Source organism: Acomys minous, assembly GCF_964271855.1.
Source record: "Acomys minous genome assembly, chromosome: 6".
NCBI classification, from domain to species: domain Eukaryota; kingdom Metazoa; phylum Chordata; class Mammalia; order Rodentia; family Muridae; genus Acomys; species Acomys minous.
Genome location: NC_140487.1, coordinates 39341379 through 39367371, shown reverse-complemented (window position 1 = coordinate 39367371; position 25993 = coordinate 39341379). Strand labels below are relative to the sequence as shown.

Genomic DNA, 25993 nt, shown 5'->3' with positions numbered 1-25993 from the left:
CAAGGGGTTAAGGGGACTCTCCCAAACCAGGGTGCTGAGGCCCTGACTCAGCGGGGCAGCAGTGGGTTGGGCGGGGGTGGGGGTGGGGAGGTCGGATCAAGAGGCATTGAGGACTAGGTCACTTCTGTGTGACACAGGGGCAGCCAGTAGGTCACGGCGCCGGCTTAGCACGCCCGACAGCACTAACCAAATCACTAACCAGCCAAGCAAATCTTTTGTCCTAGGCGGCGCTGAGCCAGCAGGCACCACAGAGTATATACTAGGTCCCGCGGCTGCCTGCGACACACAATGGCGCAGCGCTCCGGAAAGGTAAGTGTGCTGTGCGTGGGGAGGGTACAGATAGATGCCTGGTGTTCTTTGGGTGTGACAAAGTCAAGCAAAGCTTCCTTCTTTCCTTTTCTTCTTCTTCTTCTTCTTCTTCTTCTTCTTCTTCTTCTTCTTCTTCTTCTTCTTCTTCTTCTTCTTCTTCTTCTTTCTCTCTCTCTCTTCTTTTTTTGACTGTTAGAGACAGGGTTTCTCTGTGTAGCCTTGGCTGTCCTGGAACTCTCTCTGTAGACCAGGCTGCCCTCGAACTCACAGTGATCCACCTGCCTCTGCCTCCCTGAGTGCTGGGATTAAAGGTGTGTGCCACCATGCCCTGCTCTGGCACCTCCCTCTGTTGGCTGAGGGCGTGTAGAAGTGTGTGAGTAGGAAGGTTGCCCTCCCCAACCCCTCCTTTTTGGGATCTCCAAGCCAGGAGGAATTTGGTCCGGCCAGATGCTTCTGGCTTGGAGTGGTGAGTCTCTGATGGGTGACGTGGTCAAAAAGAGGCTCTTCTTCACTATAGGGCGCTCAAAATGGGGCCTCTGCTCCCCACCCTACAGGTTCTGCTCCTCTCCCCATTTGACTTGAGGCTGGTTCTCTGAAATGTGTGGAAACTGGGGGGAACTTTCAAACCCTTTGAATGCTGAGATCTTCCAGAATGTTCTAGAGGCCCTAAGCAGACCTGCCTTATGCAGGAAGGGCATCCATCAATTTGGCTGTGCCTTTCCTTCCTCTAGTGTCCCGGTCCTAGCTGATCCAGAAACTCTCTGGCCCCCAAAGGCTCCCAGCAAGCACAGCAGTGGTAGACATGACCTGTCAGCACAGGCTGGGGTGTGCTTCAGTAACAAACAGCACCAGCCTGGCAGAGCAGGAAAGGAAGAAAGGCCAAGTCAATGGCTCTAAGACAATGCCACTATATTCTTTTGCAAAAGTGAGACTGAGATGACCACAGTTTCTGGATGACGTGACTAAATTCCTACAGAGTCCTGACATCACAGTTCTTGAGGCCCTAAGAGTTAGAGAGATTGGAATCCCTACAGTGGGAAGTGAATTTGCAGGTTATGGTTGCCTCGTCGGTTTAGTTTGGGACAAGGACAATCTCTCAATATTACTGACAAGGCGTGCATAAAGTTTTAAGTGTGACACTCAGTGGAGTATCCAAGAAAAAGCAAAGGATCTGAGGATACGGCTCATATGGCAGAGTGTTTTTCTTGTTTGTGTTTTGGGACAGGGTTTCTCTGTATAGCTGTGGCTGTCCTGGACTCATTTTGAAGACCAGGCTGGCATCGAACTCAGAGATCTGCCTGCCTCTGGCAGAAAACTTATCTAAATGCACAAAGACCTGGGTTCTGTCCCCAACGCTGCAGGCATAGTGGTGCTTGGCTATAGTCTCAACTTTCAGGATGTGGAGGCCGAAGGGTCAGAAGTTCAAGGCTACCCTGTCCTAAAGTTGGGCAGTGGTGTCAAATCCCAGCACCCCAAATGCAGAGACAGGCAGGCCTCTGAGTTTGGGGCCGGCCTGAACTGCAGAGCAAGTTCCGGGACAGCCAAGACTACACAAGAGAAATCCTATCAAGGAAAACCAAACCAAACCAAAAACAACTCAACAGCAACAACAAAGACACTGTCTTAAAAAGCGGGGGGAAGGGGACTGGAGAGAAGGCTCGGAGGCTAAGAGCACTGACTGCTCTTCCAGAGGGCGGGAGATCAATTCCCATTGTCTCACAACCATCTGTAATGGGATCTAATGCCCTCTTCTGGCCTGCAAGAGTATATGCAGGCAGAGCACTGTATCAATAGATAAAATTAAAACAAACAAACTGGGGGGGGGGGGAGGGCAGAGATGAGGGGAAGAGGGGCATTTAGCCCTCTCCTGCAAACCCTGCTCAGGCTTCCACAGTTCTCAGAATTACAAGCTTTACTCTCGGAAAAGTAAATGCTAAGTTATATGGTAACTTACTCTGAATGACATCTTTGCCATGGAAAACATTTCCTTTAATGCTATTGTGGGTGTGATATATAATAACAAGCTGAGTCTAACAAATACAATGAAAGTCTGAAAATAACCCAACTTCAAGTGGGCACTTAGACAAAGGGGAGACCCCTGTCCCCAGAGAGCTGGGCAATGTGTCCGCTGCCACCACAAGCCCAGTGGAGCCTGATGACATCATCCCGTTGGCCACTGACCACTCACTCTCTGCCCTGTCAGCAAATAGTGTCAGGTGCTGCTGTGATGCCTGGCACTGAGGATGCTGGGGCCCCGGATGTAGAGAGGCTCCCAAGCCTGAGCTGTCACCTGGCCTTTCCAGATCACTTTCTACGAGGGCAAGCACTTCACAGGGCGGAAGCTGGAGGTCTTTGGGGACTGTGACAACTTCCAGGACCGAGGCTTTATGAACAGAGTGAACTCCATCCGTGTGGAGAGTGGAGCCTGGGTCTGCTTTGACCACCCTGACTTCCGAGGACAGCAGTTCATCCTGGAGCACGGGGACTACCCCGAGTTCTTCCGCTGGAACGGCCACAATGACCACATGGGCTCCTGTCGGCCTGTGGGCATGGTGAGTGAGTCACTCCCCCCGGGGGCTAGGAACTGCTACTAGCTCAAACAGTCTAAGGCCATCCTGGGCATTTAATTAGAAGTATGGGCACCTCCCAACAGCAATGTCTTAAAAATTGAGAGAACCGTGCCCAGACTCGCCCTGGCATGAATATGAGATGCTGTGAGGACCAAGAGGGTTTGGGGACAGAACACAAGAGCCCATGGAGTGCCAAGGAACCCTTTTAGATTTCTGAGCCAAGCATGTAGCTAAATTTCAGAGGCTGGAAATATGTTTGGATTGTAACTGAACAGGGATGCACCCATTCAAAGTAAAACTAAGGGCTGGGGAGATGGCTCAGCTGGTAAAGGGTCTGCTGTACAAGTGCAAGGGCCCGAGTTCGGATCCCCAGAATGCATGAAAGGCCAGATGTGATGTAACCCCAGTGCTGGGGAGGTGGAGACAGCAGGTGGGGGTCTGCTGACCAATTAATCTAGCCAAATTGAGAAGCTTCAGGTTCAGTGAGAGACTCTTTCTCAAACAACGTGGAAGACATGATGAATAAGATGTACAAGTTCAGTTCCCAAAATGCACATAAAGGCTGAAGAAAGCACAGAACTCACAACTGTCTGATCTCCACACACGCATGTACACATATACACAACACGGTAACAAAATTTTTTTTAGTAAGGTGAAGGTTAATTGAGGAAGACACTCAGTATTGCCCTCTGACTTACACACACACACACACACACACACACACAAGAGTAAGGCTGCTTTGAGCATGAACATCTACCCATGCAGGTTTCCTTGTAGCATTTGCAAGGTCTTCCTTCAACCTCTGAACTTGGTGTGGATAATTGAGGAAGCCAAAGTGCCAGGGGGGGCCAGTAAGGAATCTGGGGGACAGGGCTTATAAGTTGCACATCTGTGACCTGGTGTATGTGAGGAGGCACAAATGAGAGGCACTGCTCCCCCTGGAGAAAGACCTGTTCTGTCTAGTTTCTGTCAGGATTTGAGGAATGAGATCTGCTCCAAGAGTTGTTCTCAAGACCAGTGTGGGAGCCCTCATCAGTGTGTCTGCCTGCCAGGGGATCCCAGATGCCTCACCCGGGGCTCTGGGCAGCCCTCATCAGTGTGTGTGTGTCTGCCAGGGCATCCCAGATGCTTCACCCGGGGCTCTGGGCAGCCCTCATCAGTGTGTCTGTCTGCCAGGGCATCCCAGATGCCTTACCCAGGGCTCTGGCCAACATCTTAGAAGTCTGGACAGGCGCCACTCTGCATGGGGCCCCTTTTCCTTTCTACATCAGCTCCAGAGTCAGCTGGGCTCTGGGCACGTTTCATTGAAGGAATGCTTTCCTAGTGTCTCTGCCAGGCTGTGGGCTTTGGGGCGAGGCATTACAATGGCTGGCTCTGGGTCCTGAATAATGCTGTTTGTACGAAAAGTGCATGAGACATCTCCTGAGGGCTGTTCTTGTCAGAGCCATCCCGGGCTTCACAGGCACCTGGCCAGTGGGGAGGGGGCTCCCTCTGTCCTCTGGATCACACAGGGAAATGGATACACTGGGGCTAGTGACTTACAGAGTTGAAGCTCGCAGGGGCTTCAACAAATGAACCTCATTGTTTTGGATGTCTTGGTTTAGTGTTTTCATAAAGGGTTCTATTACATTTCTAAAACAGTATCATTTGGAGGCCTGCCTATTGGCCTGAAGCTGAGGGTGGGGGAGCCAAAGCTGGGACATGAGCCCCCTAAGTGCAATGCCTGAAGGGAGCCAGTGGCCCCCTGCTCAGGTCTTAGCGTGCTGGTCTCCAGGAAGCATTGAGAGTCCTCACTGGACCTTGGGTCCTTAGTTGTAAAAGAGGGAGATTGGATCCGTTCAATGGTTTAGAAGGTTCTTAGAGTAACAGAACCCTTTCTCCCACCACATCTCATGGAAGAAAATTGTGTGTGTGCACACCCACGTGTGTGTATGTGTGTGTGTGTATGTGTGTGTGTGTGTGCGTGCGCGCGCACGCGAGTGCACGCGTGTGTATGTTGGCATGGGGAAAACTCTGGCTCCCCAGTCCAGCCCGGGGCCAGGAGTCGTCCCGCGTTCCCTTCCCCCTGTGCGCAGGGAGGAGAGACTCGGACTATTCTCTTTTCCTTCCCCACCTGCCTGGGTCCTGGAGCACGGAGAGCATTTCCGCATAGACATCTTCGAGGGCTGCAACTTCACAGGCCAGTGCCTGGAGTTCGTGGAGGACTGCCCCTTCCTGCAGAGCCGGGGCTGGCCCAAGAGCTGTGTCAACGCCATCAAGGTGTATGGGGACGGAGCGTGAGTACAGCTGGGACTGCCAGACGGGTGTGGTATGGTGTGTGGGCACAGTGCTCCCCGATCCTCAAGCCTTTGTGTGTCTCACACACTCCAGGCAAGGAGTGAACAGCTACTGCCCCATCTGGCTTTCAAGAAGTCACAGGGCCTCAGGGGCTCCCCAAGACATCCCCTCTGCTGTGCCAAAGGCAGGAAAAGGGGCACTTAGGCAGCTAGGGCCATCTCTGCTACAAGACTGAATTTCTAGCCAGGCGTGCATGGTGGTGCACGCCTTTGATCCCAGCACTAAGGGAGGCAGAGGCAGGCAGATCACTGTGAGTTTGAGGCTAGCCTGGTCTACAAAGCAAGTCCAGGACAGCCAAGGCTACAGAGAGAAACCTTGTCTTGGAAGAAAAAATAAATCCAAAAAAACAAAACAAAACAAAACAAAACAGAAAAACAGTCTAGTTTTCCTGAGTCACTTGACTCAAAAGATTCTCAACAGGGTTCAAAACTACACCGAAGCCTCACCTGCTCTCAGGGGGTACATCTTCCCAGTTCAGATGACCCCGAACCTACACCTCTCTGCCTGGTGGCTAACACCCCACCCACACCAGCTTGTTGGCGAAGCGGGCTTCAAGAAGCTCTCCTAAAGATGGACAGGAGCATCTCAGAATTTTACTTGTCTTCTCTAGCCCGAAACAGCTGTTGGAAGCCAGCGCTTGCCACGTGGGGCAGCTCCCCAGGCACCTGTTCACTGTACACACACAGGCGCAGGGCACCTGGGTTTCCTCCTGCATCTCCCCAGCAATCTGCCCGTGCGCGCACAACACGGATGGGGCTGAGCACTGAAATCTCTTCCTGTCTCCCTGACCCATTCTGGAGATGCCGTCGCTATGTTATAGAAGCACAAACTGAGATGGCAGTTAACTTTAGATCCTTTCCGTAGCAGAGGCCCCGCAGGAACTGCAGCCTAGAGGAGCTCCTTCCACCACACACCTGTCCTGTCCCCCCCGCCCCCCCACCCCCCCCACCCCTCTGCCCCCCCACCCCCACCCACCCCTCTGCCCCCCCACCCCCACCCACCCCCCGCCCCCCCACCCCCACCCACCCACCCACCGCCCCCCCACCCCCACCCACCCACCCCCGCCCCCCAGGATCCCAGCCCCTCTGTGAAGGGTTGGTGTAGGAGCCTGACTCCTGTGTGTCTCTGTGCTGCTGGGGCTCAGGCTCAGGCTACCGTGTGTGGGGTGGGGGAGGGGGAAAGGCCACTGCCAACCTGGGGCCTCTAGAAGAGCAGCCAGTGTCCCTATCTGTTGCGCCACCTTGCCAGAGACCCCTGTATTGCTTTCCCTCGGGAGTTGCTGCTAGCTTAGGGAGGAGCCAGAGCTGTCTTGCCAGGCAGGCCTCTCTTCCTTTTGGAATGCCCAGGAGAGCTCCAAGGTGGCGGGGCACTACACAATCGGGTAGGACAGACTCTGGTGGGAGGGTGTGGATGTAAGGAGGGTTAGGTGACCCAGGCCTGCTCTGATTTTTAACAGGTGTGCCACACACACACCCTGGGGGGCCGGTTTGTTAATTTTCAACCCTTGATCCTCCTCCTGTCAGACTGTGTCACTTACTAGGTGAAGGGTCAGGATGAGGAAGGGAGGAGCGTATGGTAACTTGGGAGTGGAGAGCTAGGGAAATGGACTATTTAGCCTTCAGGGGTCTCTCTCCTTCTCTGAGTTCTTCTGCAGGCAGAACCGTGGCGAAAGGGCCAAGGCTTTTTTTCTACTGTGGTGAAAGAGCAGGAAGGAAGAGCCCGGCCAGGGTCCACATGGTGACTTTTCCTGGGTCCCACGCCCACAGCTCTCCATTGGCTGAGACGCTCTTCCTTACACAGTTCCTAGGAAGAGACCACCCTCATCTCCCCGCTCCCTGGCCCACGGTGCACATCACCTTCATCACAGCCCTCTCTGGGCTGTAAAAGACCGGAGGCCTGGTGCACACTCCTCCCCCAAAGAGGGGTACCCTTGCTGAGCCTCATGTCCTGGTGGCTCCAGCTCCCCTGTATGATGAAGGCCGTACAGCCCACCTGCACTGGATCACAGGCCCCAGCAGGCTGTTGGCTGAGGGGATACACAGTGGGAATGGTCCCCAGTTTGTGTTAGGTGTCCTGTTAGGAGCTGGGTACTGGGTGCAAATGGCCCTTTGGTGGATGACTGGGCAGAGTGCATCACCGAGTCACTCTCACCCTTGTCATGAGATGGTCAGTTACCGGGCAATCCCCATCTTGTCCTACCCCAGCACCAAACCTGTATCAGCCGCTGGTGCTCCTGGCAGTGAGGAGCTAGGACAGAGGAGCAGGAGCGGGGAGGCGTGCCCGCGTGGCTCCCTCCCTCCGTGTGACCCGCCCTTCCCCTGGCCTTCAGGTGGGTCCTCTACGAGGAGCCCAACTACCGCGGTCGCATGTACGTGGTGGAGAGGGGCGACTTCCGCAGCTTCTCCGACTGGGAGGCCCACAGCGCGCGCGTGCAGTCGCTCCGCCGAGTGCTCAACTTCTTCTAGTGCCAGCTGGGTACGTGCGGCCCACGGAGGCAATAAAGATGCTGAAAGCGGAGAGCTGGCCGACCTCGGAGTGCTTTCTGGGCCCCTCACTAGCTGGTGACCCCCAACCGGGCGGGTGGGCGCGGGGGGGGGGGGGGACAAGCGTGGCGGAGCAAGGAGGCCAATTCTCTTCGTGCTCCTAAAGCCTAGCCAGAGCGGCCGCCGCCTAGGGGCCCAGAGCCACAAGAGGGCGCCCGCGAGCAGGACGCAGCAGGGTGTTTTCTCCTGCCTTGGGGGGCCTACCCGAGAGGAGGGGCGAGGGGGTGGGTGGGGGAGAAAATGAAAAACACGGTTGGGAAACCCGTAAGTAGAGCAGGAAGGGGAAGAAGAAGAAGAACCGGGCCCGGAGGTTGCTGAGAAGGGGAGGTGAAAAAGAGGGGCGGGGCCAGGGAGGGCGGAGGAGGCGGGGATGGGCGTAGCCAAGGTGAAGGAAGAGTGGGCAGATGTAGGGAGGGGTGGGGCCAGGTGAAAGAAAGGGGCGGAGCCAGGCTTTAGGAATACAAGGAATGGAGATTTAAAGAAGTGGTGGCGCAGGCCTTTAATCCCAGCACCCAGGAGGCAGAGGCAGGTGGATTGCTGTGAGTTCGAGGCCAGCCTGGTCTACAAGGTGAGTCTAGGACAAAGTTACATAGAGAAACCCGGTCTCACAAAACAAAAACAAACAAACAAAAAAGAAGCTATTAAGAATCCAGTAGCATGCGGAGCCATGGTGGCTCACGCCTTTAATCCCAGCACTTGGGAGGCCGAGGCAGGTGTTTCTCTGTGAGTTCAAGGCCAGCCTGGCCTACAAAGCTAGTCCAGGACAGTCAGGCTACACAGAGAAACCCTGTCTTGAAAAACTAAAAAACTAAAAAAAAAAAAAAAAAAAAGAGTCCAGTAGCATCTGTCTGCAAGATATCACTAGGCCCCCCTCCTTCACACAGCACCAGGTGCCAATATACAGAAATTCCCTGTGGACAGGGCAGAGCCTCTTCAAGTCACTAGGTCCGCCTTGGGGCTTGGTATAAATCTTGAAAGAATGTTCCTAGGAATGGAACCCGCTCAGGGAAGAGACTCCTGCGCCCAGGCAGTGGGTTTTGTTTTGTTCAAGCTAGCTCCCTAGTGAGAGCAGAACGTCTCCTTGAGGCAGAGTTTCTAGATAAGATGGTGGCTCAGGTATTTCCCTGACCCTGCCTGCAGGCCCAGGCCCTCCCGCACCTGTGTCTCCCACCTTTCCGGACTCATCTCCACCTCTCTACACTGAAAGAAACGGGGGGAGTGCCATTAAAGATGGCTCAGTTCACACAGGATGATGGTGTCACCATGTGCTGGGCAGGGGACAAAGATAAGTGACCCCCCCCATAAATGTACTGGGGGGCCCTGAGTCACCCAGGACAGTAGAGGATTGTTCTAGGTAGAATGTCATTAAGCAGTCTCTGGGTAGAGAGACACAGGGACACCTTCTGCCATATGAGTCCCCAGAAGGAGTGTGTGTCCCCAGGGCTCCCTGACTCCTGTTCCATAGTGCTGAGAAGCCACTAAAGGTGAGTGACCTGAGAGCTCCCAGCAGAGCATCCAGGCCCATGAGGCACAGGCCAAGGACCTGAAGAAACTACTAGAAACAAAGCAACAAGACAGATGCCTTTTCCAGTGTCACTGCTTTGCCTTGGGATAGGAGTTTCTTTAGTGGAGCCTGAGTGTTTCACCACTCTAACAGAAGCAGACCTCTCTGTAGGGGAGAGTTGCAGCCAGCTTGTCTCCACGGGTGAGCACATCTGCCAGGAAAGCCTTCCTGGAGGAGGCCAGGCCCTGTTCTTCCTTCCCCTGCCAAAACTGTCCGCCCCCCACTAACACCTCAGAGGAGGGCAGGTCCTGACTAAGGGTCTCAGGCTCTTTTGTTTACTGTGGATAACGTTAATATGGGCATTTATTGAGCACTGATTGTATGCCAGTCCCTGTGGTAGATAGCTATAATTCATACAGTTTTACCTGCTATGTACAGGAACGTCAGTGTGTGTTATCACTACTTGACGAGTGAGGGGGCTTAGACTCAGACAGGCTCAGTAGCTTGCTTAAGGTCACACGGTGAGCAGGAGTCAGACCCTTTGCCTCTACACTGAACCACACGTTTACATATAGTGGCATCTTTGACTTGAACTTGGAGAAAAATTTTTTTTTAAAACACCTCTGCTGGCCTGCTTTTACTCTGTGAAATAAATGCAATCCTGTCTGTTCTATGTACAGAACACATGTAAAAGCAAAAGCCAGCTGTGGTGATATAGGCCGGTAACCCTAAGCAGAAGCAGGTCGGATCCCTGCAAGTTCAAGGCCAACTTGATCTGCATAGCAAGGTCCAGGTCAGCCAGGATTGAGGCCCTGACTCGAAAAACAAACAAAACAAAACAAACAAACAAATCCAAACACCAAACACAACTGAGGCAAACAGCCTGTGGGGAAGGGATGACGGCTGCGTAACACTATGCATGTATGTCCTGCCATGGAGCTGTGTGTCCAGAAAAGGTGACGTGATGCATTTTATGGTGTGTAGGTCCGTGACGAGGTACTTGAGGAAACAGGGAGACGTGCTGGGTCACAGCAGGACTCAGAAGGCTCAGATATGCCCTGTGCGTCCCCACAGCTGCGCAGTGGGATAATAACCCACCCGTGTGGGGGAAGGGCTTGCTCCCAGCTCCCAGGAACAGGGGCACCTCATTAGGGCATTAGGATTCAGTGCTCCACACAGCTTTGCACTCCTGGGTGACCTCTCGGTCACCCCAGCCCCCTGCTTGCTAATCTGTCAGTAAAATCTGCTTTCGGTCAGAAAGAAGAAAAACAAGCTTCCCATTGCAGAGCCTGTGGGCAGCTGTGCAGTTTGTCTGAAGTCTGTCCAGGGGGCCGATGGACGGAGGATGAGAGAGCCCCGAGTGCCGCACGTGCTTCTCATATTTCTGTCTCCAGGCCGTGGTTTGGAAAGCGGAAGCCTTTTCAGAGCCATCTCCTTGTGTCTTCAGCTTCCCTCAGAACACTTGCTGATCAGGGATCTGCAGGCATTGTTTGTCAGGCCTAGTGAGACCACAGGACACACCTTTGAAGCCCACACTGATGTCTAGCCCTATCCGTGGTTATCTCTCTCCCTAGCCCTCAGCCCATACCAAGACTAAGCTATAGTCTCTGTCCCCTCCCTTCCTTGGCCTCCCTCTTCCTCATCTCCAGCTGTGTCCTACTTGGCCACTCCGTGGCTGGACCGCCTTCAGAATGGAGAAAGTGTCCTTGCTTCCCTCTGGAAGCCTCCATAGAGTTTTCAGCCAAAGCCTGTGGGAAAGATTGTTCTTTAAAATCTAGCTTCAGCTGGGTGTGGTGGCACACACTTTTAATCCCAGCACGCGGGAGGCAGAGGCAGGGGGATCGTTGTGAGTTCGAGGCCAGCCTGGTCTACAAAGCGAGTCCAGGACAGCCAAGGCTACACAGAGAAACCCTGTCTCCAAAAACAAAACAAAACACAAACAAACAAGCCACTACTGAGTTCCCTTTGGTGTGTTAGCTACTTTTCTCACAGGTATGTAAAAATATTTGAGCTCGAGGTTTTGAAGGGTCCAGTCCATCATGGTGGCCAGACTATGGTGGCTTTTTATATAGTGTCAGTTGGTGGGGAAGGAATCAGGGAGCCCCAGGCAGAATCAGAGATCCACAGTCTTCAAGGCTTGCTCCAGAGACCCACATCTTTGAGCTGGACTACATGACCCAAAGATTCTACAATCTCCCCCAAACAGTGCTACCAGCTGGAGCCCAAGTGTGCAAGCACGTGACCCTGTTGGGGGCATTCTACGTTCAGATCACACCAGTTGGAGAAGATGCAGTAATGGTGTAAGGTGGTGGCAATGTGCACACAGCTACGAACGATTCCACTGCCACTGAGCAGTACACCTAGCCATAGTGGCTGCAGTGGATTTGATGCTGTGTAGATTTTGCACAGAACAAAAGCCAAAGCTTCACTCTTCTTGCTGAGGTACTCAGAGTCTCAGAGCCATTGGGAGATCCTTGAGGGTCTGAAGATCCTTCCTGACCCTGGCAGCATACTGGGTCTTACCCCCTGTCACCTTATCAGATTTGTCACCTCTTTGTTGATCTTAGTGATTCCCATTGATTGTAGTGTGGGGAGGGGTGCGCTGAGTGCTGAGGAACCTTAATGCGAGACCCGGGAAGGCCACTGTAGAGCAAGGTGGGGTTACCTGAGCCTAACTCAACTTTCCCAAGCCCAGTTCAGGCAATACCTCCATGGTCTGGTGTCAGCAGAGACACAGAGTGGTTTTCCATCCTTGCTAAGCCTGTCCTGTACAAGGAATGTTTTTATAAAGAGACTGTCATCTTCCCTGCTGCCTGTGGACCCGCTATGCAGTCTGTGATGTTAAACAGTCCTGTGGAGACCAGCTGCAGTCTCTCCTTGTGACCTCGCTGCACGTGTGTGTGTGTGTGTGTGTGTGTGTGTGTGTGTGTGTGTGTGTGTGTTGGACAGGGTCTGAAGCCTGCAAGTGTGTGTATGTGTGTGTGGAACACCCTTGGAGCCAGCTGGCAAATGTGCAGCATTTTGCTGGGCATGGGGGTGGGTGGATCCAGGGAGTCAAGCGTGGGTCCAGCCTGTAGGTATGCGGCCCTTTGTTGAAAGTGTGGGTCAGCCTGAGTGGTCGGTTCCACTAGGTTATCTGTGGCCAAGTGTTCTAATCTGTGAGACCCCGTGCCTGTGCTCTCTGGGTGGGCTGGGCCAGCGTTGTCAATATTACAGGCTTAAGACCAGGTGGGACTCAGGCTGAAGCCTTAAGCAGTTTGAGTGACCAGGAAGACCTGTTCTATCCACCCCACCAGCCTCCCAGCATCCCGAGGTGAGGAGTGCTGGCTTGCCTGGCCTCTCAGCCCCTTTCCCGGAAAAGCAGGAGCTGAGGCTTGGTGGGAGGTGGAGTTGCCTGGAGGTGCCCTGGAGTTTCTGACACACGTGAACAAAGCCCCGAAAATGGGCACCGTCTTTGATTTTGTTGTTGTTGTTTTGTTTTGTTTTTCAAGACAGGGTTTCTCTGTGTAGCCTTGGCTGCCCTGGACTCACTTTGTAGACCAGGCTGGCCTCAAACTCACAGGGATCTGCCTGCCTCTGCCTCCCGAGTGCTGGGATTAAAGGTGTGCGCCGCCACACCCGGCCGTCTTTGATATTTTATACATGCATTTTCATTCGCTCTCTCTCTCTAGCACGTGTTTGTGGGTGTGTGCCTGTTTGAATTACCATATCCCAGAGCACACTCTTCTATTTCACGAACATAGGAAATACGATGTTATATATTATTTGTAACTCATTATTCTTCTATAAAATTAAGTTGAGAGGAGAGAAATAATGTGATCGAAAATGTTGTATGGAACCAGGCGTGGTGGCGCACGTCTTTAATTTCATCATTGGGAGGCAGAGGCAGGTGGATCGCTGAGTTCTAAGTTTGGAAAGGCCAGCCTGCTCTACAGAGCAAGTTCCAAGACAGCTAAAGCTACACAGAGAAACCCTGTCTTGGAGGGGGGGAAATATATATATATATATATATATATATATATATATATATATATATATATATATATACACACACACACATACATACATATACATACACACACATATATGTCTAATGGAAGCTGGGTGGTGGTGGCACATGCCTTTAATCCCAGCACTTGGAGGCAGAGACAAGCAGATCTGAGTTCAAGGCCAGCCTAGTCTACAGAAATGAATTCCAGAACAGCCAGAGGTAGAACACAGAGAAACCCTGTCTCGAAAACAAACAAAAACTTGCATAGAAAATTTTGAATAGAAAACTAAATTAATTAAACAAAAAAGGAAACGAGCACTGTATATTAAAGGATGCTTTCTACAGTGTCAGGCCTCACCCCAAGTCCTCCTTCATGGGGTGCTGGACTCTACCTTAGGCCAGAGAAGCTCTACATATTCAGGAAGTGAGCTAAAGTGCTGGGTAGCGGTGGTGTGCTCCTTAAATCCCAGCACTTGGGAGGCAGAGACAGGCAGATCACTGTGAGTTTGAGGTCAGCCTGGTCTACAAAGCAAGTCCAGGACAGCCAAGGCTACACAGAGAGACCCTATCCTCCACAAAAAAAAAAAAAAAAAAGTAAGATATGAGAGTCTGATTTGATGGACACACGTAATTCAAGGACTCAGGAGGTTGAGTGTGAGGTCAGCCTGGAATACATAATGAATCCCTATCTTAAAAACAATATGAAGTAAAATAATCTCTGAAGAGATCGCTGGGGCAGAAAAAGTTCAAAACAGTAACAGGAAACGGCAATGCTAGGCGAACAGCTCGTCACCACCAAGTCATGTGCTTTGCTGGGCCAACGCAGGAAAGTGGCAAGGGTTCCATGATTCTCTGAAAGATTAAAGAATGTGGTTTCTTTCACACACAGCAATTCCTGGGATGTGGGCCAAAGAAAAGCGTCTCCTGGGGGCGCCTGGGTCCAGGCCGACTTTCACGGGCCCAGCCCCAGCGGTGCTCCTCCAGGGAAGAAAACGATGTTCTGAAGAAAATGACGGTATTCAGTGTCCTGAGGGCTACTGCACATCAGCTCTATGCCTCCTGGATCTCTCAAAGCTTCGGGAGTCTGATGCTAGGTGGTTTATTCCCAACAAATTTAAACACACTATACTTTAGAAAACAGTTTCCCAGTGTAATACAATCCCTGGTGCACAAGGAAGCACAATTACATCAAAACTCAACTCAGGCTGTCCCAGAACTGGCCCTGTAGATCAGGCTGACTTCAAACTCAAGAGATCTGCCTGCTTCTGCCACCACCACTAAAAAAAAAAAAAAAAAAAAAAAAAAAAAGACTTGTTTTCAATTGTGCATGTGTGCGTGCTTACATCCCTGTATGCTCCTGAGTGGAAATGCCTACAGATCCCAGAGCCCTCAGTCCCACTGGAGCTGGAGTTACAGATGGCAGTGAGCCACCCAGTGTGGGTGTTGGGAACTGAGCTCAGGTTCTCTGTGAGAGCAGCCTGCCCCTCTTTTTTTTTTTTTTTTTCGTTTTTCGATACAGGGTTCTCTGTGTAGCCTTGGCTGTCCTGTCCTGGACTCACTCTGTAGTCCAGACTGGCCTCGAACCCACAGAAATCTACCTGCCTCTGCCTCCCCAGTGCTGGGATTAAAGGCATGCGCCACCACGCCTGGCCAGCCTGCCCCCTCTTAACCTCCAAACCATTTCTCTCTCCAGCAGGTATGACGATGCATGCCTGTAATCTCAGCACTGGGGAGGTGGAGGCAAGAGGGGCCCCGATGCTTGCTGACCAGCCAGTCTTACTAAATCGCTAAATTCGGGGTTCAGGGAGAGATCTTGCCTCAAAAAACAAGTAGAGAGCTGTTGGGAGCACAGCATGAAGGTTCTTGTGCTCACAGGTTTCCAGGGAAACCAGGATGTTAAGCACACAAGATTGACTTCTCGAAGGAACTGACATAAAACCTGCTCTTCCCATCCAGATAGTGGGGACTTGGAGGTGATTAATAGCCTGGTGATCTGTGTTATCTGTGGGGCTAGGCTAGGCTCAAGCTTCTACAGCCGGGAGCAGAGGTGGCCAGTGGTCCAAAGGAACTCTATGCTCTCTACATGACAGCTCCTCCCGTGGGCCCTCAGGCCAGTACAGGTAGTTCAGCTCTAGAACCCATCTTCTTGGAAGAAACGACGTAAGTGCGGCAGAGGCGAATGCTGGTACTCAAGTCACCTTCTACTTTTTTATTTAGTCCAGGAGCCCAAACAGGGCATATAGTGCCATCCACAGTGGGCCCCTCCTACCTCAAGTGACGGAGTCTAGAATCTCCTTCACAGACAGGCCCACAGGTCTGTTTCCGTGGCGATTCTAAAAACATCAAGTTCCAAGACTAACATCCACACACCCACAGGCCTGATGCATTTGAAAAATGTCTTCACTTACGACTTTCTTGGTTCTGTTACTATAAGAACTCCATGAGGGCTGGAGAGGTGGCTCAGAGCTTAAGAGCACTGTCTGTTCTTCCAAAGGTCCTGAGTTCAACTCCCACACGGTGGCTCACAACCATCTACAATAAGATCTGGTGCCCTCTTCTGGAGTGCAGGCACACAAGCAGGTGGAATATTGTATAAATAACAAATATTTCTTAAAAAAGAACTCCATGAAAGTATTAGCATGTTAGACCATAATTGAGCATAATTGAGCCTAAATCTCTGGACATTGACAAGGTGCCCCGACCCTCACTCACTGCCCCAAAGAGTTCAAGCTGCCCTAGTGCTCTGGGACGCTGTGAAGTGTAGCAACTGGGTACCACTTCTTTGATTCTCCACTTGGAGAGCTGCCCCTTAAAGTGTGCACCACTGCCACAAAACTGAGTCTCAGTCAGTAAAACTACCGTGTGTATAAAGGGCTCGCTGTGCAAACACTGGACTCACGGCAGATGTGATCCTAGTGTGCCTCTGGCAAGATGGGAGGCGGAGACGGGAAAATTCTCCCAAATCCAAGTGGCTGACAATGCTTCAAACAAGGTAGAAGGATCAACATTTGAGACTGTCCTCTAACCTGCACACGTGCTGTGCCATGTGCACACTGTCACTCACACACACAAACATGCACACACGTGAACATGCACAGACATGTACAGGTGCACACACAGAAATGAAAAAACAAAACAAACAAAAACCTGCTGCTAAGCTGGGCGTGGTGATGCATGCCTTTAATCCCAGCACCTGGGTGGCAGAGGCAGGTGGATCAATGTGAGTTCGAGGCCAGCCTGGTCTACAAAGGGAGTCCAGGACAGCCAAGGCTACACAGAGAAACCCTGTCTCGAAAAACAAAACAAAAAACCTGCTGTAGGTCAGAGTCACTACAATTTTCTGTCAGAGATGATGGCTCAGCAGTTAAGAGCACATACTGTTTTTGTGGAAGCCCTACATTTGTTTCCTGGAAGACATGTGTCATTGGACACTCTCCTTGCTTTGTCCTCAGTACCCTTTTTAAAGGATTTACTTATTTTATGTATATGAGTGCTCTGTCTGTATGTATACTTGTGTGTCAGAAGAGGGCATTAGATCCCAGTATAGATCCCAGTTGTGAGGCACCTTGTGGTTGCTGGGAATTGAACTCAGGACCTCTGGAAGAACAAGCAGTGCTCTTAACCTCTGAGCCGTCTCTCCAGCCCCTCAGTAGCCCTTTAGCAAAGCCTCTTTCCTGCTCATGCTCAGTAAGCTTAGCTTTCTGCTGCCACCAAGAGTCCTGTCATGCCTTCTGCTGCAAAAGGTAGGCCTGTGGCGGTGCTGATGGGCTCTGCTGCCCTGGGTCCCAGCAGAGAGGACGCTGAGCACCAGGTGGAAAAACGCCTGTGTAGGCTGCGCAGGCCAGACCCTCCACAGCAAGTGAGCCACAGCATTGTCCTGTGGGCAGTGAGAGCTTCCAGGGTGAGTGAAAGCAGATGCTGTCTGCCGGGCTGCCTCCTGGGTCCTCCCATTCAGACACACATGACTTCACAAATGTGCACTCCACACATAAACAGTCACTGATACTCAGATACACATGTGCACACAAACACGCTTTCGCATTCTCAAGAAGCATGCACACACCCGCAGACAAGCACGTGTGCACACATGAATTTACTCACACTCTCAGAGGAGCACGCATACCAAGCACATTCTCACTTTGCGTGAACACACATGAACACTCACACACTAACAGTTCTCGTGGGTGCACTTGGTACAGTCTCCCACACATATGTCTTCCAACCAGAAGCCCTACTGTGTCTTCTGAGGGTCATATGAAGAGCGTGTGAGAACTGAGCTTCAGATGGAATGTGGATCTATTTTGACAGATGCTCATACTCAGGAAACCATCACCACAATCCAGAGAGTGAACTAGTGGCTTCTGGTTTGTTGTTTGTTTGTTTGTTTCCTTTTCTTTTTGAGACAGGATCTCAGAATGTAGCCCCTGCAGGCCTGGAACTCACTATGTATACCAAGCTGCTCCAACTCGTAAGAGATCCACCTGTCTCTGCCTCTCCAGTGCTAGGATTGCAGGTGTGCGCCTCAAACTTGATCTGGGTCATGTCTTTTTTTTTTTTTTTTTTAGATAGGGTTTCTCTGTGTAGCCTTGACTGTCCTGGATGTCCCTTCATAGAACCAGGCTGGCCTCAAATTTACAGAGATCCACCTGCCTCTGCTTCTGCCTTCTGAGTGCTGGGATTAAAAGTGTGCACCACTACTGTCCAGCTCTGAGTCATGTCTTTAAAAAGTTTGCTTTTACACTTATTTATTTATTTATTTTGGTTTTTTTCAGGACAGGGTTTCTCTGTGTAGCCTTGGCTGTCCTAGACTCACTTTGTAGACCAGGCTGGCCTCAAACTCACAGCAATCTGCCTGCCTCTGCCTCCCAAGTGCTGGAATTACAGGTGTGCACCACCACGCCCGGCATTACACTTATTTATTTTAGCCAAGTAGCAGTTGTACATGTCTTTGATCCCAGAGCTTGAGAGACAGAGGCAGGTGAATCTCTGAGTTCGAGGCCAACCTAGTCTACAGAGTGAGTTCCAGGAAAGCAAGGGCTACACAAGAAACCCTTTCTTGGAAAAAAAAATATACCAAAACCAAAACCAAAAAAATACTTTCTTACTTTGGAGGTAGCTGTGTGCATGCCACAGTGTGTGTGTAAAGGTCTGGAGACAACCCGTGGGAGACTGTTTGCTTTTTCCGTCATGTGAGTCCAGACATTGGACTCAGGCCTTCAGGCTTGGTGGCCATGTGCCTTTACCTGCAGAGCCATCTTGCAGCCCTAATATTGTTTATGTATTTATTTTATGTGCCTGAGTGCCTTACCTGCATGTATGTACATGTGTTGTGTGCATGCCTGGTGCCCACAGAGGTCAAACGAGGACATCCAATCCTCTGGAACTAGGATGACAGATGGTTGTGACCCACCATGTAGATGCTGGGACCCAAACCCAGGTCCTCCAAAAGAGCAGTCAGTGCAATTAACCGTGGATCCGTGTCTCTCCAGCTCCCACAAAGCCTTATTTTTATTTATGTGTACATGTCAGTATGAGTGAAAGCCAGTGAGTTTCCTCTCACTGTGTGAGCCCCAGGGACTGAACTCGTGTCATCAGGCTCAGCGGCCAGTCCCCTTACCTGCCGAGCCACTTCACTGGTCATTGTCCTTGCTTCTTGTGCTTGAGGTTCAGTGGGATCTTTGGCTCTCTGGATTTATATCTCCCATCATCCAGTGCGGTGGCTTTCCCACCACTGATTCCTCCAACAGCTTTTCCTCCCTCCGTTTTCTTTCCTAAGACTCTCAATAACAAGGCTCACGTGGCGTGAACTTGTTCTAGGTTACTGGCTTTCTTTTCATTTACGGTATTTTTAATGGCCCTTTGGTTGCTGCTGCTGTTGTTGTTTTGTTTTGTTTTGGTCAAGTATTTTTTTCCTTCTTTGTCTCATTTCCTGAGGTCTCCACTACACTGTTTTCAGTTCACACTCGTCTGAAACACCTAACAAACTGTCAGTCCCACCCAGGATTGTCACTTAATTTCAGATATCATTTTTATCTCTAGCTCAATCGGGGACTCCTGATATTTTTCAATGTTTTGGGGAGGGAGGGGGTCTGAGGCTTGAAGCGGAAAGCTCGGGTGTTCTGGGCACATCCTCTGCCACCGGGCTGCACCCTGGCCCTACATCACCTTTTAAACATGTGGCATCTAACTAGCAAGAACCTGCTGGGGAGGGACCCTCCAGGTCTGAAGCACGCACTTGGGGGTTCTCTCTGTCCCACCAATAGCAGCCACCTTGCTGCCCGAGCTACTCTGCTGTTTCCCCCACTCCGGAAGTCCACTGGGTTCTGCAGGGTCCCTCTTCCTGTTCTGTGGCCTGGAAGTCTCTCAGGGCAGTGAGCCAGCCCAGCGGTTGCCCGGACCTCATGCTCCTCAGCCCTCGGGATTACTCTCCTCCGTTGCCTGATGTCCTATGTCTTGAAAACAACTGCTCTGCATGTTTTGTGTGTCTGGTTTTGCTTCTTTTAAGAGAGAGGCAGGAGGGCTAACAGGTCCTTGTCAGTCCCCTTGGCCAGGAATGGGAGCAGAGCTTATGTGCTGGAAGCTTTGCAGCCCTCTGTGGAGTTAGCTCTGCATTCTCGGAAGTTCCTGGGAAGAGGCTGCAGGAGATAAAGGGAGAATCTGGAGTGGGTGGCGGGAGGTTTGCCAGCTGGCTCGCTTCTACAGCCCTGGTCAGAGACCCAGAAAGGGCTGACGTTCCAGGGCCGGATGTGGGGTGACCACAGAGAGGCATGCGCATGTGTAGACTAGACCCCCCAACCCCTGTGCCCAGGGGGGACCATCAGTGGCCATATGAAGGAAACTGGACTTTTGTAGTAGTTGTTGTTTGAGACAAGGTTTCTCTGGGTAGCCTTGGCTGTCCTGGACCTCACTCATAGACCAGGTTGGTCTCAAACACACAGAGAACCCGCCTGCCTCTGCCTCCAAAGTACTGGGATTAAAGGTGTGTCTAAGACCACTGCCCAGCGAAACTGGACAAAAAAAAAATTGTGTGTGTGTGTGTGTAAGTGCATACACACACACATTATAGCACAGGTCAGAGGACAACCTGTGGGAGTCAGTCCTACTATTTGAGTTTCGGCATCAAACTCTTGGCAGTGAGGGACCGCCCTTTACTTGCTGAGCCATCTCTCTCATCAGCCAGGGAGCGGCCTTTCTAACGCTGCCTCCTTTTTTATTTCGAATCTGAGTGGAATGGACCATGAACCCTCAAGCCAAGCTGAAAGAACGGGGAAAGTGTGAGGAGCAGGCCATGATCTGGGGGAGTCAGCCGAAGACTGAAGATCTCTGCACCCCAGCAACACCGCATGTATATAGGGGTGCCAAAGGTTGACAGCTGTGTGTTAGTCTCTAAATATTACTTTTGTGTGTGTACGTGTTCACGTGTGAAGAGGCACAGTTTAGAGAAAGCACTGGAGGAACCAGAATTGTGAACCATGCAGGCTTTTCCTGCCCCCAAGGGGAAGGATTGGTGCCTTAACACCCAGAAGGAAAGCTGGACCGGAAGCTGCCTGACAACGTGGAGATCTTCTGCCTCTGCCTCCTGAGTGCTGGGATGACAGGCGTGTGCCCGGCCCTACACAGTGCTCTTACCAGCACAAGTGCTCCAATTCTTCCCCGTTCTTGCCAACACTTGTGCGTCTCCATTTTACACTACAGCCATCCTTGTGGAGGCAAAGTGACCCCCACATGTTTCATGCTTTTGAAAAACAACTTTATTGACACGCAGCATGTACAGTGCAGCTGTGTGTAGTATAATCACAGCTGTGGGTAGCATCAGCACAGCCTTTCTAGAACATTTTATCACTCCGTCCTGCATGTTTTATCCATTTCTCTTGTCCCAGTTAGTTGTGGGTTGTTTGTTTGTTTTTGTCAAGTTGACAGAAGCCAGAGTGATCTGGGAAGAAGAACCTCAATCAAGAAATGCTTCCATAAGACTGACCTGTTGTGTGTGTGTGGGGGGTGGCTGGAGAGATGGCTCAGTGGTTAAGAGCACTGGCTGCTCTTCCAAAGGACCTGGGTTCAATTCCCAGCACCCACATGGCAGCTCACAACTGTCTGTAACTCCAGTTCCAGGGGATCTGACTCCCTTGCCCCCCACCCCATACTAATCCACATAAAATAAAATTAAATAAATTATTTTTTAAAAAAAAGACTGACCTGTGGAAAAGTCTGTGCTGTATTTTCTTGATTGTGATTGATGCTGGAAGGCCCTGGCCAGGCTGCCACCTCAGAGAGCCGGCTGAGCAGAGCATGGGAGGAGTGTGAGGAAGCAGCATCCCTCCGTGGCTTCTGCATCAGCTCCGGCTATTTGTTCCTGTTTGAACTCCCGCCTGCTTTCTCTCAGCGATGCACTGTGACCAGGAGGTGTAAGCTGAAATTAGCCCTTTCCTTCTCAGGTTGTTTTGGTCATGGTGTTTACCACAGCAACGGAAACCCTGAGCGGAACAACCCGCCCCCCTCCACCTCTCAAACCTGATCCAGTTTCCGGAGACCAATTCCACGGGCAGAGATCCTCTGTCATGCAAACACCACCCACCCACCATGTGGGCTTCCATGATGGACTTCTCTGCCTTGACTTTTTTGGGGGGAGAACACTTGCCTAGCATGCATCAAGTCCTGGATTTGATCCCCAAAACCATAAAGAAAAAAAACACTTAGGGCTGGAGAGATGGTTCAGAGGTTAAGGGCACTGACTGCTCCTCCAGAGGTCCTGAGTTCAATTCCCAGCAACCATGTGGTGGCTCACAACCATCTATAATGTAATCCGGTGCCCTCTTCTGGCTTGCAGGTATACATGCAGCCAGAGCATTGTATGCATAATAAATAAATAAATAAATAAATAAATCTTTACAAAAACCACTCAGGGTTCACCGTGTGGTAGTGTGTATCGGCACCTCACTGGCGATCCCTCACTCAGCAGCTGATGTTCTGTCCTGAGGCTGTTTGTTATGTCTGTCTGTCTGTCTATCTGTAGGTGGGTACAACAGGCAGTGCTACAAGTGTGGGGGTCACAGGGTAGCTTGTGGGAGCCAGTTCTTCCTTTTTACCACCTGGGTGCTGCAGCTGCCTTTGCTGGCAAGCTTTTACCCTCTGAGTCATCTCACCCCCTTTGGCTATTTGGAGAACGCGTATTTATTTCCCTTGCATATATGGAATGTGGTCATAACTCATTTGTAAATTTTATTTGGAAAAATGCCTGTACATGTTGTGTGCATAGGTGTGCATGTGTGACCATGAGGTACATACATGTGCATATGTCTGTGCATGCAGGGTGTGTTGGGTGCCCGCTCCCATCACTCTCCACTTTGTTGCTTTGATGAAGGTCTCTCCCTAAACTTAGCATTCACTTTTTTTTTTTTTCAGTTAGGCTGGAAGCCAGCAAGCCCCGCCGATCCTGTCTGAACACATGGGTGCTGGAAACAAACTCTGGTCTTTCTATCCGAGCAACAAGCATTCTATTGTTGTTGTTTGTTTGTTTGTTTTTGTTTTTTGAGACAGGGTTTCTCTGTGTAGCCCTGGCCATCTTGAACTCATTTTGTAGACCAGGCTGGCCTCGAACTCAGAGATCTACCTGTCTCTGCCTCCCAAGCATTGGGATTAAAGGCGTGTGCCACTACACCCAGCTGTACTAAGCATTCTTTTTTCTTTCTTTTTTTCTTTTCTTTTCTTTTTGGTTTTTCAAGACAAGGTTTCTCTGTGTAGCCTTGGCTGTCCTAGACTCACTTTGTAGGCCAGGTTGGCCTTGAACTCACAGTGATCCACATGCCTCTGTCTCCCAATTGTGGGATTAAAGGGGTGCGCCATCACACCTGGCTTACCAAGCATTCTTAACCACCAGTTCTCTTTGTATTTGTTTATTTATTTATATTTTTTATTTTAAAACTATTTTTTAAAAAGATTTATTTATTATGTATACATGGACTGCCCATCAGAAGAGGGTACCAGATCTTATCATAGATGGTTGTGAGCTACCATATGGTTACTGGGAATTGAACTCAGGACCTCTGGAGGAACAGCCAATGCTCTTAACCTCTGAGTCATCTCTCCAGCCCCCCTCTTTGTATTTAAAGCTGGGTGTTGATGGAAGAATTCTGTGTGTATTCTGCATTCAAACTTTTATTGGCTCTGTGAGATTCTTCCATATTCCAAGGGTGCTTTCCAATTTCTCAACAGTTGCTCCCCATACCTTTATTTTGATTGTGAGGAAGGGTCTCTAAGTTCCCCCAAGGCAGCCTAGAAATCACAATCAACCTGCCTCGGCCTCCTGAGGGCGGAGATTATAGCTGTGGGCCTTGAAACTGCCTTTTGATGGGCAAAAGTTTGGATTTTGAGTAGTCCCTCTAGCCCTCTTATTAAGGGTTGACCCCAAAGTGATGCTTCTGGATGTAGGAGGAGTCTTTAGCCCATTGAGTGGTACCTTGGACGGGTACTTGGGGTCCTAGGTCTTTCTTCTTTCCCTGTGATCTCTGGCTCATAGTGAAGAATTTAGCTTCTCTTTCTGCTTTGGCTGCGCTAACTCACCACAGGCCCATAGCAACTGGCTCAGCAGATCTGGGTGTAGAGCCTCCCGCACTGAGACCAAGTAAACCCTTTCTATCCATAAGCTGACCTCAGGGATTTTGTAATAGACAGGAAGCTGACTGCACATAGTTTTAAAAATATGGGCTGGAGAGATGGCTCAGAGGTGAAGAGCACTAACCGCTCTTCCAGAAGTCTTGAGTGGTTTGCCCTCTTCTGGAGTGCAGGTGTACATGGAGTCAGAGCACTGTATACATAATAACAAATAAATAAATCTTTTAAAAATCTTTTAAAAAATGTTTACATTTCAGATGGGCAGTGGTGGGGCACGCCTTTAATCCCAGCACTTGGAAGGCAGAGGCAGATGGATATCTGTGAGTTCCAGGCCAGCCTGGTCTACATGAGTTCCAGGGCAGCCAGGGCTACACAGAGAAACCTTGTCTTTAAAGAACATCATAAGGAAGCTGTGTGTGCCTGCAGCCAGTGTTTCACCTGACACTCCAGGTACATTATTTACCATGTATAGTATATAACCTGAAAGATAATATTTCTTTCTTTCTTTTTGGTTTTTTGAGACAAAGTTTCTCTGTGTATCCTTGGCTGTCCTGGACTCCCTTTGTAGACTAAGCTGGCCTCAAACTCACAGAGATCCACCTGCCTCTGTCTCCCGAGTGCTGGGATTAAAGGCGTGCGTCACTACGCCCAGCTCTGAAAGTTAATATTAATAACTAAGACAGAATAAAAGCCTGCATTTATCTCGTTCTAGACTATCAAGGGGAGCATGGTGGGAGGGTAACCTGACAAATGGCTCGCCTTGCAACAAACAGCTGCTGAATTTACTATTAGACATTAAATTCTGACATTGTGAGAACCACACATGCAACTTTTATGTTTCTGAAAGTGTGAGCTCACGACAGGGACGCCAGAAGGAGCTTCCCACCTTGAGATTCTCACCATCCTAGATGTTTCTCAGAGGCCCCAGAGGTTCAGTCTTCCCAATAGGTAGTGGCAGCTATCTGTGTAGCCTGGGGGGGGGGGGGCGTCACTTCCGTTGATGCTGGCTGAGGTACTTCTGGACAGGCTGCCCTTTCCTTCTGACTCGTGGAATGTGGCCGTCCCTCCCCCACTTATCCAGAGCCTCTGCTAATGGCGCTTTACATTCCGCCAATGATTAGCTCTCAGAGCCTGCAGTAAGTCAGGCTCCTGCAGGGGCGTGGCGCCTGGGGACCACACTGCGGTGTTTGATGACGTCAGCTTTGCCGTGGCCCTACCTGGCTGCTGGAGCCCAAGCTCTGTTGCTTCTAGGTGGAGAAGACTCCAAGCTCAGAGAAACGGGACGCTGCTTTCAAACTTTCTTGTCTCCAGGAAAATCCAGCTACTGTCCAGGGAAAGGGCAGAGACCTGAGCCAAGCCAACGCAGTAACAACCACACAGCCGCTGGGTACAAACCCTCCAGGGAAATGGAGCTCGTGGTGCTCAGCTCCTGGTAGAAATAGCACAGACGAGTCTTTTCTATCCAAAACTATCAAACCTGTGCTTAGGACAAGGAAGCGAAATCTTTTTATCTCCCTGCCTTCCAAGACGTTTATACAAATGCTTTGATCCTCTCCACTTAGTAAAATATTTACACAAAGGCCCACCGCTCCATTCTAAGAATTTGATGGCGTAGAGCGGTGACCTCTTTCCTCTTCCGCCTTTGTTTCCCGTGATCCAATTCTTCTCCGGCTAGCCAGCTGGATAAGGTTGGACCACAGCCAGTGGGGAGAAGACACACCACCACCTGAGTTCGAATAAAAACCAAAAGCACTTCCTGTCTTGAAGTTCTTTGTTCTTCCCAAGCCACCCTCCAGATGGCTTCTGCTGGAATGGCGGTCTTCTTTGTGACCCTGAACTTATTTCTAACAGCCCCAGGTGTGCTGCAGGTGTGCCCCAGGTGTGCCGCAGGTGTGCCCCACCATGAGCGCAAGGATAGGAACTCTTCATCCTGGACAGAGGCAGCTGGCAGAGGTTGGCAGAGCCTGATCTGTGGGCTCTGGGATAGATAGCATTTGGTTCCTTTGCAGGCTGGAGGCTGAGGGACGTGCATGCACGCACGCACGCACGCACGCACGCTCACACACACACACACACACACACACACGGTTTCCTGGGGACCGGTGGATAAACCAGATATGTAGAAGTG

The 25993-nt window shown here is 50.8% G+C and overlaps 1 protein-coding gene across 1 annotated transcript; it reads left to right on the top strand.

Annotated features, from left to right (window-relative positions):
• Nucleotides 1-220: 220 nt before the first annotated feature.
• Nucleotides 221-7733, top strand: CRYGN (crystallin gamma N). The gene is made up of 4 exons (XM_084787802.1): nucleotides 221-309; nucleotides 2613-2861; nucleotides 5010-5155; nucleotides 7546-7733. Exons 1-4 carry the CDS (start codon nucleotides 289-291, stop codon nucleotides 7679-7681), a joined length of 552 nt encoding a protein of 183 aa, XP_084643928.1. The 5' UTR covers nucleotides 221-288; the 3' UTR covers nucleotides 7682-7733.
• Nucleotides 7734-25993: the final 18260 nt, after the last annotated feature.